The sequence below is a fragment of the Elgaria multicarinata genome, chromosome 1 (assembly GCF_023053635.1).
Source record: "Elgaria multicarinata webbii isolate HBS135686 ecotype San Diego chromosome 1, rElgMul1.1.pri, whole genome shotgun sequence".
In the NCBI taxonomy this organism is placed as follows: Eukaryota; Metazoa; Chordata; class Lepidosauria; order Squamata; family Anguidae; genus Elgaria; species Elgaria multicarinata.
Genome location: NC_086171.1, coordinates 47,287,796 through 47,303,171, shown reverse-complemented (window position 1 = coordinate 47,303,171; position 15,376 = coordinate 47,287,796). Strand labels below are relative to the sequence as shown.

General features: G+C 40.6%; 1 protein-coding gene across 1 annotated transcript in view; it reads right to left on the bottom strand.

Moving 5' to 3' along the window:
• MALRD1 (MAM and LDL receptor class A domain containing 1) overlaps window positions 1-15,376 on the bottom strand; it is a 288,950-nt gene that overhangs the window by 249,022 nt on the left and 24,552 nt on the right. The window contains exons 5-8 of the mRNA XM_063121247.1: window positions 14,321-14,467; window positions 8,854-9,011; window positions 5,791-5,886; window positions 2,033-2,147 (exon numbers count right to left, since the gene is read on the bottom strand). Coding sequence (XP_062977317.1) covers window positions 2,033-2,147; window positions 5,791-5,886; window positions 8,854-9,011; window positions 14,321-14,467 — 516 coding nt within the window. The remainder of the gene's footprint in view (window positions 1-2,032; window positions 2,148-5,790; window positions 5,887-8,853; window positions 9,012-14,320; window positions 14,468-15,376) is intronic.

The window sequence follows — 15,376 nt, the reverse complement described above, 5'->3', positions numbered from 1 at the left end:
TTAGCTCATTGTTCAAGTATTAGTAATTTAGGGAATTTAAGTAAATTAATATTTTTGATGACTTAATATATCTTACATTTTACTGTGTTCCTTCATGCAGGCAATTCCACCTACCAGGTAGGAAAGCCAATGTAATTGTATTTTCTGCTGGTTTTCTGCAGACAATGCATGTCAACACATTTTGGGGAAGCAAATATAAAAATGTACCTCTCTCCTGGGTATCATAATTCATTTGGGGGAGGAAAGGGGTATGGAACCCTTAACACATAAAATTAACCTTGCTTGAGCAAAGTTAAAGCAATAAAAGGGGCCAAGTAAGCTAGTAGGAGTGGAGAGAGCTGAGTTGAATTACTTAAGACTTAATCCTAAGCATGTTTAGACAGAAAAAAAGCCCTACAACCCCCAGCATGCCTTTGCCTAGGACATTTTTCTATCTAAATATACATGAAGCCTATTAGAGGTTACACAGAGTGAAGTCTTCTCCTCCCCGCAATTTTATCTCAGAAAACAGACCTACATTTATTATTAATTTTAATAAATGTAGGAAGAGAAAATAATGTTAAACGAATATTTTTCCTCAGAGTACATATAAAGTACAATAACACTTCACTGGAGCATATGCTGTACAGATGGGTTTGCATATTTGTTAGTAGCAGTCAATTATTATACTTTATAACCATTTTGTCAAGAAAATTATGGGGTGGGGATTCCTATATTTTTCATTGCTAAAATAAAGAGATTTTATTGCAAGTAAATCCAGAGAAAAATACTAAATAGGCTGCTTATCGTCAACAGCTAGTTGTGTTTTGTTCCATGATTCAGCATGGAACACAAGAGAATGCTTTGTCAAAAGAAAAGTAGCGAGGGTATCTGTCCAAGCATAGCTAGCAAAGGACTGGAAGTGATTTTGATTTGATGTTACTGTTTTTTAAAAATAGTTACAATTCAAAATGTTGCTTAGGACGAATAATCTGAAGATCTATATTGGATGGATGCAGATCGAAGAGATGACATCCATTAGTCTTTTGACAAAGACATGAACAAGACCATTTGTGGGAGGTACAATAAAAGAATAATGGCCAATTGCTGGTAGATCACACCAAGGAAACGTCTATAGTTCATTCAAGAAAGAAGAATGACTAGTGCTGCAATCCTATTTTCACATACCTGGGAGTAAGCCCCATTGAACTCAATGGGACTTACCTCTGAATAAACATGCATAGAAGTGAACTGTAACAGTGAGTTGACTCAGGAAGCAGCCTTATTCAAGGTCAGACCATTTGTCTATTTTTTATCTTGCCATTTTTTCTCCAAGGAACCCAAGGCTTAATCATCCTCCTCCACTTTATTTTATCCTCACAACAACCCTGTGGGGTAGGTTGGGCTGAGAGTCTGTGACTGGCCCAAAGTCACCCAGTGAGCTTCCATGGCCGAATGGGGACTAGAACCCAGATCTCCCGACTCCCAGTCCAACACTTTAGCCACGACACCACACTGGCTCTCCGAATCCTTAAAAAGCACTTCTTAAAAGCTAAGCCAAAACTACTTAGTTTTTCACGAACATTTTTGATGTTGGCAGTGCTGAAAAATGCATTGTTTGAGCATTTTTTTCAACACCTTCCCAAAATGTTCATTCATTTACATTATGCTAATTCACACATGCTTGAAACTACATGATCCCACAGCCAATTAGCTCTGCTTGCCTATGCAACATTGTGATATTGCCTTGTTAACTGCACGATCCCTGATTGGCTGGGATCCTGCATGCAACTAAGGAGGAAGAAAAAGCAACCAGTGGCAAAATAACACTGAATATGAGTGGAGAAGTAGGACTATTTTCACAATCTAAGTGATTTTCAGAAGGAAAATTCTTCACCATCAGATTAGCCATAAATCAAAAGTGGAGACTATTTGGTGCAATTCTAATCCTTGCTGCTATGTAAATCATCACCCTTTTAAATATTCCTTTCTATCTCTTTACACCACCAGTCTTTGGCAGAACAACATCTTTAGAATAACTGATTTAACTTACCACAAGCTGACGGATCTTCATCACTTCCATCCAGGCAATCCAACTGGTAATCACAGGCCAAACTCATGTTGATGCATTGGCCATTGACGCAGGCAAATTCTTCAGAGGTACAAACCTTGGGCAATTGTGATATCATGCTATCCACAAAACTGAAGCGATCCAGACAGATTCTGCTTTTAACCGTTCCTTCTAAAAGAAGCTGAGAGAATGGCTAACATTTTATATCTGCCGAATTATTTCAGTGGAAAGAGGAATGAGTAGACTGACTTATTAAGAGGGCGAACCACTTGTTCTGTGTCTTCATACAACATATTTCCCCCATTTGTGGTAAATAAGACCTTATTTATATAGGTCATGAGCCACAGATAAAGCCCTTACCTCTGTGAATGATCCCCATGTACCCATTTTCCACGTACCCATTTGCATGTAACATTAGCGTGCCAGCAGCGTACCCACACAATGCTGGCGTGCTAATATTATGCATAAATGGGCCAACTCAGATAGTAAGCATGCATTTATATGCAGTTGGGCATGTGTGATATATTGACAAAGGATTTACCCATATCCCACATCCTGTATTAATCAGGCTTATGCTTCAGTAAAATTGTTTGCTTTGATTTCGATGCAAATTGAACTTCCATGTGAAATTTAAGCTCCCTTCCTGCACAAAGTGCCTGAAGGTGTTGTATGGCTACATCATTGGTCCTTCCTCCACCCCCACAAAATTGGTTAGCTTCCCCCAGCTTCACCTTCAGGGTTCAGACATTAAGCCTGGATGCCTGTAGGCTTTCTACACAAGCTGGGATATCAATTGTGTAGGGTTCCAAGCTCATGTTGAAAGCCTACTTCGGTAGACTTTTCCTGCAGGTGTCTACTCCAAATTATCAGGGTAAAGCAGAGGATGCCACATGAGCTCAGGGCCAGGAAAAGCACTGCAGTCCTTTTCTACACCCGATCCCCTTTTAATGTGTATAATACATGCAGGGGACTCCAAGCAATGCCCAATTCTCCCCTCCTTAGACTGTTGGCAACTTACTTGTGGAAAACTAATTAAACTCACTGGGACCCACTTACAAATATATCTGCATTGGATTGCACTTTTGAAAAGGCTTCATAATTCTAATTTGTGCTACGTACGCTAGTGGATCAATTCAAGAGCCTTCTAAACTGATGAACTGTAGAGATATAGCTATCTATATCTATTGTATATCTATTTCATAACAATCTGAATAAAAGCTCGTGCCAGGGGAAAGAACACGTTAACACACAGCAAAGGAGGAAAGGCACCTGCTCAGATCTCCTATCCTTACAAAATCTCCTTGCTTAGAAAGCTCAGACGAGATCAGTGTATAATAATTTTGTTTCTCTATGTCAATTAGGTCAGTTTGCCTAGAGGCCTTTCACTCCAACAGGAGTGCAATAAGATACCCTTCCAAAATCTCTTGGTTACACTTGAGTGAGTCACAATACTACTAATGATAAATTATAAAGCAGATTCCAGGTCAAGAGCACTATTCAAAGGGGTGATATTTTTTGCTCCCCTTTTAGCCAATGCTGCTTACTGATTATTATTTTTGAAATAACAATAACAATAATAAATTTATTTCTAACCCACCTCTCCATCCTGATCAAGGCGGGGAACCACAGGTATAAAATACATGGATCCCAACCCAAATGATGGATTATCTGGAGAGCCCAACTACACTGCCCAATAGAATGAAGTCAGTATTGGTGCAAGCAGGCACCCGCCCCATGCCTCCACCAGTCACCTTTGCCTTCCTTTGCCGCCTTGCAGGCCTCTCATTTTACCCACAATGGATAGGCTGGGAAGGACAAGAAGACATATGGGGAAATGGGAAACAGAGGCTACTCCTGAAGTCTTAGGACTTAAAGTAGTGCTGTGCTGGATGTTTCTCCCGCATTTTTTTTAACCTTTCTCATTCGATTTTATAGAAAAGAAATTGCTTTGAAAAACAAAGTCAATTGTGAAGAAAATTCTTATGGGTTGCATTTGGGTTCCTTGTGCTTATCTTGTTTAGGAGGTGGCCAAGGAGTGTGTTCAAATGTCCAGTTTTTCTTAGGGATTAGAGAACTTGCAGGGCGCTTGCTGGAGGCCCTGGAAAGTACACTTTGCATCACACACACCCACACACCCACACACCACCAATTACGGCCTTAAAAGCCCTCTTAATCCAAGAAGGCCTTCAAGGCCATGATTGGCATGGGGTGGGGTAGGGGGACGGGACATGATTTCCCCATGGCTGGGGTACTGGTGTATTTTCCCTCCACTCTAAAGGCAGTGGCTGAATTCCACATCCATCTTCCACTAAACAATTTCCTAATTGGTTCTTTTATTGTAGTTGCTGAGCTGACTGCAGAATATAACAAAGCAAGGAATGGAAGAACGAAGGGCAGTCTCGAGCGCAACAAAATTTTCTGAACTCCACTTTGAAGCTCGGTTCGCCTCGCTCCCTTTTTTCATTGGTGTGTTTTGATTTTTGTTCATGTAGTTACATTGTGCATTTCAAAGGGGGAAAGTCCTGTCTTTATACAATCTTTTGCCCCATTGATGAAAACGCAGGGGGGAGGGGTTACATGCATTTTAAAATGCACATTTTTAATAAAAATAAATAAATACACATTTTCTGAATGCAATCACAGGTTTGGGAATGTGCAACCTTTTGGGGAAAATGCGTCCATGTCCAGAGTTGCAAACAGGGCAAGGTCTGTTGATTTGTGAACTGAACTGAAATTCTTGTATATCCCTAAACAAAAACCCCAGGATGTTTGGAAGCAATGATAGGTTTATTATTCAAATGAGCCGTGAATTTCACAACTACAGTAGAAGTATGAAGAAAGCAAGGGGTTAACAAACAAAGTCATGCATTTTTTGTTATGCTAGAAATTGATTTGATGCAGGAAATAGCCAGGAGGTAATGTTTCCTGTAGCATGTTCCAAAGAAGCAGGTGTGCCCGTAGGATCTGCAATTCCATTCTGTCCTTCTAATGGAGAGCTTAATCCTGCTACAGAACTGGCACACTTGCCTAGCAGCAGCTGGTTAGATCAATTCAAAAGGGGAAATCAATGGAAGCCGCTGCTGGCAAGTCTACATGTCATCACACTCCAAATGATTCCAATGCTTGGTATGGCTATGGAAGCAAATGAGAGCCAGCGTAGGACAGAGTGCTGGATAGGCCCAGAAAGAACTGGGTTCAAATCTCCACTGAGCCATGAAATCCACTGGCAAATCTTGGTGCCAGTAACTCTCTCTTCAGGATAACTGACCTCATAAGGTTGCTGAGAGAATACAAGGGGGATTAATCATGTACACCTCAACACCTTAGAAGAAAGGTGGGATAAACATGCAATGAAGAAGTTGAAGAGACTAGCAGGGGTTTGAGTTAGAAGTGGTGAGGAGAAGGTTAATCTGTAACGGACTCCCTCTACAACAGCTGTGTTCCTGTGTTTAAAAGGCTCTAAGCTGCTCCTGGGAAAATTCTGGGGTCTATGCTAGGGTGACCATATGGAAAGGAAGACAGGGATCCTGTATCTTTCACAGTTGTATCAGAAAGGGAATTTCAGCAGGTGTCTTTGTATGCAGGCAGCACCTGGTGGAATTTCCTCTTCATCACAACAGTTAAAGCTGAAGGAGCCCTGCCCTCTTTTGTATCTGGTCAAGAGGGCAGGGCTCCTGTATCTATTGTTTGCCCATCAGGAAGCTATTTGAAAACTGGCATGCTTGAATTTTCTCTCTTACCTTGATTTTTTCACATCCTGCTGGTATCTGTATTTCTGCTTTCACCCACTCATTATTAGTTGGAGAACTGCCTTGCCACAGCATCACTTGTTCATCCTGATAGCAAGAGGATACAAATGTTCATACATGTACATATATGTAATTTCTAAACAAGCTTAGATGATCTTTCCAAACCATTATCATGGCTGGCTGAAGAAACATGCTTATCTGTTCTTTGCTGTGTTTACTGTTCTGATTTCATGGACTCAAGGGAAGACAAGTCATTTATAGTAATTAGGCATAATAATTGAGCAATTATCAGGAGATATCTATGTAAATGTAAAATAAACTGCAATGCAAAGTTACAAGGCAGACAAAAAGATAAACGTTTGTGTGTGTGTGTGTGTGTGTGTGTGTGTGTGTGTGTTTTCCTTGAGGCAGAGGGTTTAATGGGAATGTCTGCTCAACCCTCTCAGAAAATTATTTAGAAAATGCAATGTGTGTGTGGAAGGTCTGCAGAGGCATCAGTCTTCTCTCAACAGGTTTTTGTGACCTTACAAGGGACATTCTTGTTGACTTACAAAGGTTTGAAACAGGCATGAGCCAATTCTTTCTTATCTTAGCAGTCATACTGAATCCTTACAACCTCGAGCAAGGAGGGTCCCATACTTAAGCATGACACTCACAAACTACATATTACGATATGCACACTTTTTTAAAAAGAAGAAGAAAAAAAGTGTGCTTAGACTGACCAGTTTTATTTCAAAGAAATTGCATAAGGACATATGGGGAGCCATCCCAGGTTAGACCATCTAGTCCAGCATTCTAGACTAATAGAATCATAGAATAGTGGAGTTGGAAGGGGTCTATAAGGCCATCGAGTCCAACCCCCCACTCAATGCAGGAATCCACCCTAAAGCATCCCCGACAGATGCTTGTCCAGCTGCCCCTTGAATGCCTCTAGTGTGGGAGAGCCCACAACCTCCCTAGGTTTCATTGTCGTACTGCTCTAATAGGAAGTTTTTCCTGATGTCTAGCCAGAAGACTAGAAAGGCCTTTGGTCTGATCCACAATCTTATTATAATCAGGTTGTGTCATAGGCAGCCATACCATGAATGTGGGTAAATGCAAAATGGCCAGATTTGCCCAGCCCAATGCAAGAAGCCCTGATCCAGTCCTAGTCATGATGACAGGGCCCTGGGTTGTCCTCCAGTGCTGCCGTACTGATGTGTTGGGCCAGGCCCTTCGAGTCAAAGTTGGACCCCAGGCTGCTGCTCATGGCAGGGATCCTGGCATCTGCCTCCAGTATCACTAGACTGATGGATCCTGTCAACAACACCTCTGAGTAGTGGTTGAAGCTCAGGCTATTACTCCAGGGAGGAATCTTGACATTGAGGTTCTTGAGTGGAAATTCTTGACGGTTCAGACAAATATTTTATCATAGCACAATACTTGAAAGCAGTGCTGTGGGTTCTGGGTATACAAAAGCAGAGGAAATGATAATATTTCTGTAGTTAAAAGCTTTGCTGCTCTTAAAAGCCAGCAAACGGTGGTGCTAGCTTGTGTGATGTACAGACAAATTCCTTAGAAAATTGGAATTCACATTTCACATAAACTCCATAAAAAATTTTTTAGATGTAATGAACCTATTTAGTAGCTAGAGAGAGGCCAAGTTGAAACTCTTTCAAGAGGTGACTGGCCCCTGCTTTGTCTTATTATATCTCCAGGTCAGAAAGCCTCATTTAGTCTCCTTTCCAACCACAATGCCTTGGATAACACTCTCCATTCCTTCTGGGAAGAAAAAGCTGGTAATTTGGTAATAGATCATCAAAGTGTCACTGTGTTCTGAACACTGCCCTGCAGTTCACCTGCCCCATTGGCTTCCATCGTCAAAATAAAATATATTCCTGGTACCTATGTGGCTCAATTTTAGGCTGATTTTGAAGGCTTGTTCATTTGTCACCAAGCTCAGTGCTATAGGTTGTGGGGTTATATTAATTTCCCTCATGGTTTTAAAACAATAGCAGCAGCCTTGAATGTGAGGCATCCATACCAACGTGCTTTTTAAGAGACATCTGTACAGTATTTAACATCAATGGATAATTGCTAACAGCAATTCTAGTTGAACCCACCATTACTACATTTGGGCTGTAAAAAGATCGTAATGATGGGCAGAACAATCCCAACCACAGATCTGCCAGTTTGGGGTGGTGATATTAGGATGAGATAGAGGCGCCCTTCCACAAGTGATGAGGATCTCCATCAGTGGGAGAAGCTACAGGATGCATTACTGGAACTGACGAGGATATGAATTAGGAAGTGCTTAATTTCTAAAATAACAACCACTGGGGATGAAGTTCACATCCTTTGGAAGCCTTTTCCCCCAGCAGTGTTACAGTGCCTTTGAAAAAAACAGGATAATAGTCAACTTTTAGCTGATAAACCTTCCCTCCCTCCTATAATTTAACTTCAGGAAATGCTCTATGCCAGCCTTCTCCAAGCTAGCACATGGCCATGTTAGCTAGGCATGATGGGAGTTGTAGACAAATCATCTGGAAGGTACTAGGTTGGGGAAGGCTGCTCTATGCCATAGAACTACCAGATTTGCTAATCCTAAAAGCTATGGAAGGGGAGGGGAGAAGCTGGGAGGGGTGGCAGAAGCATTTCCTTGTGGTGGGTTCTCCACAAGGCGGATCTAACATCACCTTCTACATGGGGCTTCTGCATCACATGGAGAGTTCCCATGAAAGTAAAAGCTACGTTTTACTGTGCATAACCATTGATCCATCTTTTAAAGCCCCTTTTAAAGCCATCCAAATTGGTGGCCATCACTATGTCTTCTGGTAGCAAATTTCATAGTTTATCTATGCACTGTCCAAGTGAAGAAGTACTTCCTTTTATTTGTCCTGAATCTCCCACCAATCAGCTTCATAGGAGGACCCCTTTGGGTTCTAGTAGCATGAGAGAAGGAGAAATCCATATCCCCCATGACATGCATAATTTTGTGCACTTCTATCATGTCTCCCATTAATCCCCCCTTTTTTCCAATCTGAAGTTGATTTACAGATGCAGTTTCCCCCTTACCTTATTTGTGTAAAGTACTGCTTTGAGAACACTGCTTTCCTTCATGGAGTAATAAAACAAAAAATGGCAGCTCTCACCAAAGCAATGACACAACGAGTCATTCAGATGTCTGCTTTTGTATGACGCATTGTCTTTAACTTGCACCCACTTATAGCGGCCTGAAAAAAAAAACTCCATTAGTTCTTCTGAAAGGAAATTACTACTTTCCTATAATTAAATAGGAGAAATCCATTTTCTAGAGCCTGTCACATCAATACAATTTGCATACGCAAAGTTCTTTGACATCCCCAGCTTCCTGGAGATCAAAGAACCATGGAATTGGAATGAACCTAAAGACTGCAGAATTATAGCTTCCCTCACAAAACTGGGGGAAGAGGCTGGCCTGATGTTTCTGGTTGCCTCTAGACAACTGTAAGCACAATAGAGTGCCAGGGCCAAGTCAACTGACTGGTTCAGAGTAACAGAATTTCAGCCATTTAATACACCTAAGGAATTTGGAATTATTCATAGGTTTTGGTACCTGGAGTGTTGCAAAAGTTAACTTCAGGGCACACTTGGGCTTATGATAAATATGGATTACACTGGTCAGATGTAATATTGAACAATAGGACTACAGGAAATTCTTGCACACAGAAATTCTTGCACATGGGAGGGGGGCATTTCATCTCATTGACCAATCACTTAACCCTAGTTTAAATGTCTGAGCTGTGTACGCTGTCATTTGGAGAAATCTGCTCAAGTCCTCTATCCTGTAATCATGTCTGGATCTCTCTGCTTTCATTTTTAGTGTGTTGTAGGCTTCCATATACATTGCACAGTAACAATGCATATCTGCTCAGAAGTAAGTTCTAATTCTGAATTCAATGGGACTTATTCTCAGGTATCCATGTATTTGGTTGCAGGCTAAAACTTTTATAGTATTTAAGGGAAGATCCTTTAAAAAAAAAGTTGTATTTTTCTGAAGAAAGTACCAGGAAATATGAAATATGACCAGTGCCCAATCTGTACAGCAGTTCCATAGCAAGACATTAGCTAAAATATTGTGCCACCAAGTTGCAGAAGCACATTGGTTTACAGCTAAGGCCTGAAACCAATTTTGGAGCTTTTCGACCTTTTGCTCCTTATAACAGCATTTCTATGGAGGCCTAAGAGAATGACTTATATTGTACATATTCTCTTTTATCTATCAGAAATAGAAGAAGCAGAGACCTGTTCTTTATAAAAATATATCATCACTTCTTACTCCTTAATCATTTGGCTCCCTAGCTATTTTCAGTAGGTGATAGTTAAAATCTTCTAGGAACCATCCTTCATTATTATTAAGTCTCAGGCTTCATCCTTCATCATCTGTGAATATCATTTTTGAGACTAAAAAAAGGAGCTTGTTTGAACAGTTTCTGTCAAATAGAAAATAAGATGGCACTGCAGCCAAAGGGGCAACACTAGCTTTTAAAATGAGGTCAGGCAATTTTATTTTTGTGCTGAACTGATGTGCATGCTATTCGTTTTCCCATACTGCAGTGCACCCCACATTCCACCTCTCTTCATGTCATCGAATTTGAACTTGGCAATAAAGTATACCAGGAGCTGTTGCTAATTTGAGTTGACTGGCAAGCCAGCAGAAATTTAAGGCAATAACACTATTGGCATTCTGGCATTTTTGATCATGTACAGCTGTGGTTCATTGACCTCTTCTTCACTTCACCCTGGACTCAAACAAAAGTTCAGGACCTTTCTTATCTGCAGGACAAATAGTGCCATGAGAGGATATTTTTCAGAGCTTCCTGCTATTGGGGTTTCAAAGTTAGTTAACATACATTTTGAGTTCCAGCCCTCAAGACTCCGGCTTTTATCCTACTTCATAAAGAAGAAGAAAATCTGATCTCATAAATTTGAATTCCACCATTTTGCCATCACATTGTAACACATGTAGGGGTCTTCTATAAGGGCCTGGTCCCTAGAAGTCACTGAGTCCAGACTTTTCCCAAGTCTCCCAAAAACACTAGCTGTCACCAACTACTGATTTATAGAGACTCTCCTTTTCTATCTTTCAAACATGGCATGAGATATGCCAGTATTCAAATCCATCAAGACCAAAGTATAGGTTTTTAAAAGAATAAACATGTACTTATTTAATTAACAGGTCAACATTCAGAATAAACGATAACTGACAAATATTGGTAATAATAGTTTTTTAAAAAATCACACCACATCTCTGTTTCCAATAACTTTGCTCCCTCCATTCCCATTCACAACCTGTCTCTGACTCTACTCACTAAGGACATGATCCTATGAATGTTTAGACAGAAAAAAGTCCTACAATTCCCAGCATTCCTCAACCAGCAAAGACTATGCAGAGTAGTACATCAACAGCACAATCCTAAGGCCATTGATTCAAAAGTAAATTAGGCTGAGTTCAATAGGACCTACTCCCAGAAAAGTGAGTATAGGACTGCACCCCAAGACAAAGCAGTTATTCCTGAATAAACTCAGAAAATGAACTCTGCATTCAGAGCAGAGGATGACAAATATTATGTTATTACTATTAATAGAGGTTCCATTTCTATCTGAATTTCTCTTTTCAGCAACTTGAGATCAAGCAGCTCACAGACTGCATCTAGGATGAAAGATTAGATTCTATTCAAGCAGGTTTTTCTAATCTCACTCATTTGTATGCATCTGTACATAAAACGCTCTTGTTAGAGAGTTATGCTTTGAGACGGCGATATCCTTGAAGCTCACTCAGCACAGGAACTTGCATCTCATTTTGGAGCTGTCAGTAAAATGTTCCCTTGACGATGATTAGCATTTTAAAAAGACCTAGTTTATAGGTCACTCTGTGATGAATAAATGCTATGATAAACCAACTTACATGCCCAAAGGGTAAAATTCGAGGCAGGATAACATAAGCCTAATTTGTAGGTGTTCTCATAACAGCGCATTTTACATGTTATAGCAAGCAAGTAAAAGCCACTGAGAATTGCTTCCACTTGGTGGAAGCGCCATACAGTGGCTGTAAATAAGTGGCTCAGCACATGAGTTCACCCTGTCACCAAAGAATCACCGTCAGTTGCACCAACAGCTGCCAATGCTGTGCTGAAAATTCCAGCTATTCTCATTCAGTTTGATAGGACCCTGTGTGATCAGGGATGGATCCCAATCATAGGGAGAGCTGCCATGCATACAGCAGGTCATAAGAACATAAGAAATGCCATGCTGGATCAGACCAATGGCCCATCTAGTCCAGCACTCTGTTCACACACTGGCCAACCAGCTATTGACCAGGGACCCACAAGCAGGACACAGTGCAACAGCATTCTTTATAGACATTTTGCCCAATTGCAAGTATGGCAGAACCCACCAGTGTGGGTGGGGCCAAAATGTGTGGCCCACTCTCCCTCTCCATGTGATTACAGTGGCAAGGATGGGAACACCTAAATAGGGCTGTAGACATTTTTCAAAGTCAACATCCTATAAAGCCAATGTGAAACTGTTGCACAGACCTTCAACAGTAAAGCGAATGGCATTTATTTTTTCGTTACAGTCTCATGACACTTTTCTTCTTTCAGAAAATGCCCCCCAGGTGGCTTGTGTAGAATTCAGGCTTGTTCTAAAGTTGACAATTCAAGTGGAAAGCACTCTCCACTTGAATTAAACATTGCTGAAGTCATGCACCGACCCAATGTGAAGTGTTCTCAACCATTGCTGAGCAGAGAAACAGAGATTTCAATACCACCACTTACTAGGATGGAAGAAAAAGTTATTTATGCTTTTCAGTAAATCAGATTTGGGAAAAACCAATCTAATCTGCAAAAACTGATTAATCATAAGTAGTTGGGATGATGATGATGATGATGATGATGATTGCGATTGCGTAAGAGGAGGAAAAGATGTTTCTCAAATATAACAGTAAACCATAGGAAACTCTCTGCTGGTTGATTAACATTTCAGATGCATAATTCTATGTGCTGCTAAAATGCTGTGCTCATTCTCTAACACTGTAATTGTCAGATATATTTGCAAACTGCTAATAGGAGGAAAAAATAACAGCAAAATTGCCAATTATAACAGTAGGAGAACAACAAAGCTCAAAATGCTACAAACCAACAGGTGCTATATTTCTTAACATTAGCACAATTAAATCGACAAGTGGCTATCAGTCTCTTCTTCAGTCCAAGGTCTCCTTTGGCACAGTGATAATTCATTCCAATAAAGTTCCCACCAGTACAAATGTCATAAAACTGAGAGTTTAATAACATAGAAAATAGAAATCACACAGCTAGAAAAATATCAGTCAAGGTCAGAAAAAAAAAGTTTATTATATCTCCGAGTATATCATAAAGAATTACTCATATTCTATAATCAAATCTGTTTTATGAATACAGTTGCCTAGACTCAGTCATTGTGATTTAATTTTGCGCTCCCTACTTATGGGGCAAGAGGGGGATGAACAAAATTAGAAAACAAACAAACATTTATTTGCAAATTTTAACCTTAGTATAAGGCTTTTTTGAGATTGACAGACGACATTGACCGTGTTTTGTTCAGGTGGTATTGCACTAAAGTTATTAAACTGATATTGCTATACATTCTGCTTGAAATAAACAGGAGGGAAATAAAAGCTTTGTGTGTGATCTATCTGAGCAACACAGAAACAGTCCAGAACTTTTGGGTACTTTCCAGAAGTTATGAAGATATAATTTCTGTGATCTTATGCAAGGGACAGTGGTGGTCCCATTTCTGGTGGGGCTGTGTGAATCTATTCTGGGTTTCAGCCAGAACTGTAATGGAGCTTGTTGGTGGTGCTTGGCCTGAGAAGGGTTTATGTGACAGGCCTAGTGTAAGGGTTTGTTACATCGCAGCCACCAACTTGGATGGCTTTAAAACAGGATTAGACAAATTCGTGAAAGATAAAGTTACTACTCATGATAGCTATATGCTACCTCCAGTATCAGAGGCAGTATGTCTCTGAATACCAGTTCCTGGGGAACATGGGTGAGAGGGTGCTGTTGCATTCATGTTCTGTTTGTGGACTTCCCATCGGCATCTGGTCGGCCACTGTAGGAACAGAAGGCTGAACTAGATATGCCTTTGGTCGGATCAAGCAGGACTGTTCTTATGATCTTATGACTATTAGATTTACAGTTTTTTTGTATTTTTAATGTATTTTTCTACTTTGTTTAGTGGAAAGGACCACTAAACAAGATAAAATCTCACCCCAAGACACTAGAAGTGTAATCAAAAGAATTAAATTGTAATTAATTATGGGCAAATAATTTGAAAACTGAGAGGGGGGAAAGATCTTTGTTATCACAACCAATACATTAAATCTGTTCCTTACATTGAAATGTCTTATCCTTATCCAAAACCTATGACTTGTGTATTCATGATGATTCGATTATACATCTTCAAAACGATTACGTGTTTCACATCAGCAGACAAACGCATTTTAATTTGATGTTATTACCATTGGTGTCATTGCTTCCGTCTCTCAGAAGAATGGATTTGCTGCCATGATCAAGTAATTCTTTTACGGGGACCCAGGAAACATGGTCTTTGGTTTCATCAGAATTCCAGTCACATACTTGAATCTTAAAATTAGAGAACTGTTGAACTGAAGCCAGAAGAACAATGTTTTAGAGCATTATGAAGCTATTTGTGTATCATTACATTCATGATCCATATAAGATATTATTATTATTATTATTATATTATTATATTTATTTGTATCCCACCTTTTGCCCAATGCTGGGCCTCAAGGCGGCCTTACAAAGTTTAAAATATACATGGGGGGGGGGAGGGAAACAAAACCATAAACAATTAAAAAATGCACAACAAAATTATAAAACATTAACATAGATGGAGGGCTGGATTATTCTCCAAAGGCCTGCTTGAACAAAAAAGTTTTAGCCTGCTTCCGAAAGCCCATCAAGGAGGGAGCCAGCCTAGCTTCCCCAGGAAGAGAGTTCCAGAACACCGGAACAGCCATCGAGAAGGCCCTCTCCCATGTTCCCACCAAGCGTGCCTGTGAAGAAGGTGGGACTAAAAGAAGGGCCTCTCCAGAAGATCTCAAAGCACGGGCAGGCTCATAAGGGAGAATACGGTCTTTCAAATAACCTGGACCTGAACCATATAGAGCTTTATAGGTCATAACCAGCACTTTGAATTGTGCCCGGAAACAGACTGGAAGCCAGTGGAGCTGTTTTAACAGGGGAGTTGTATTCTCCCTGTAACCAGCCCCGGTCAACAATCTGGCTGCAGCTCTTTGAACCAGCTGGAGTTTCCGAACACTCTTCAAAGGCAGCCCCACGTAGAGCGTGCTACAGTAATCCAATCGGGATGTAACTAAAGCATGTGTCACCGTGGCCAGGTCCGACATCTCTAGGAACGGGCGCAGCTGGCGCACTAGCTTTAACTGTGCAAATGAACTCCTGGCCACCGCCGAAACCTGGGTATCCAGGCTCAGGGCTGAATCCAGAAGTACACCCAAGCTGCGGACCTGCGTCTTCAGGGGGAGTGTGAC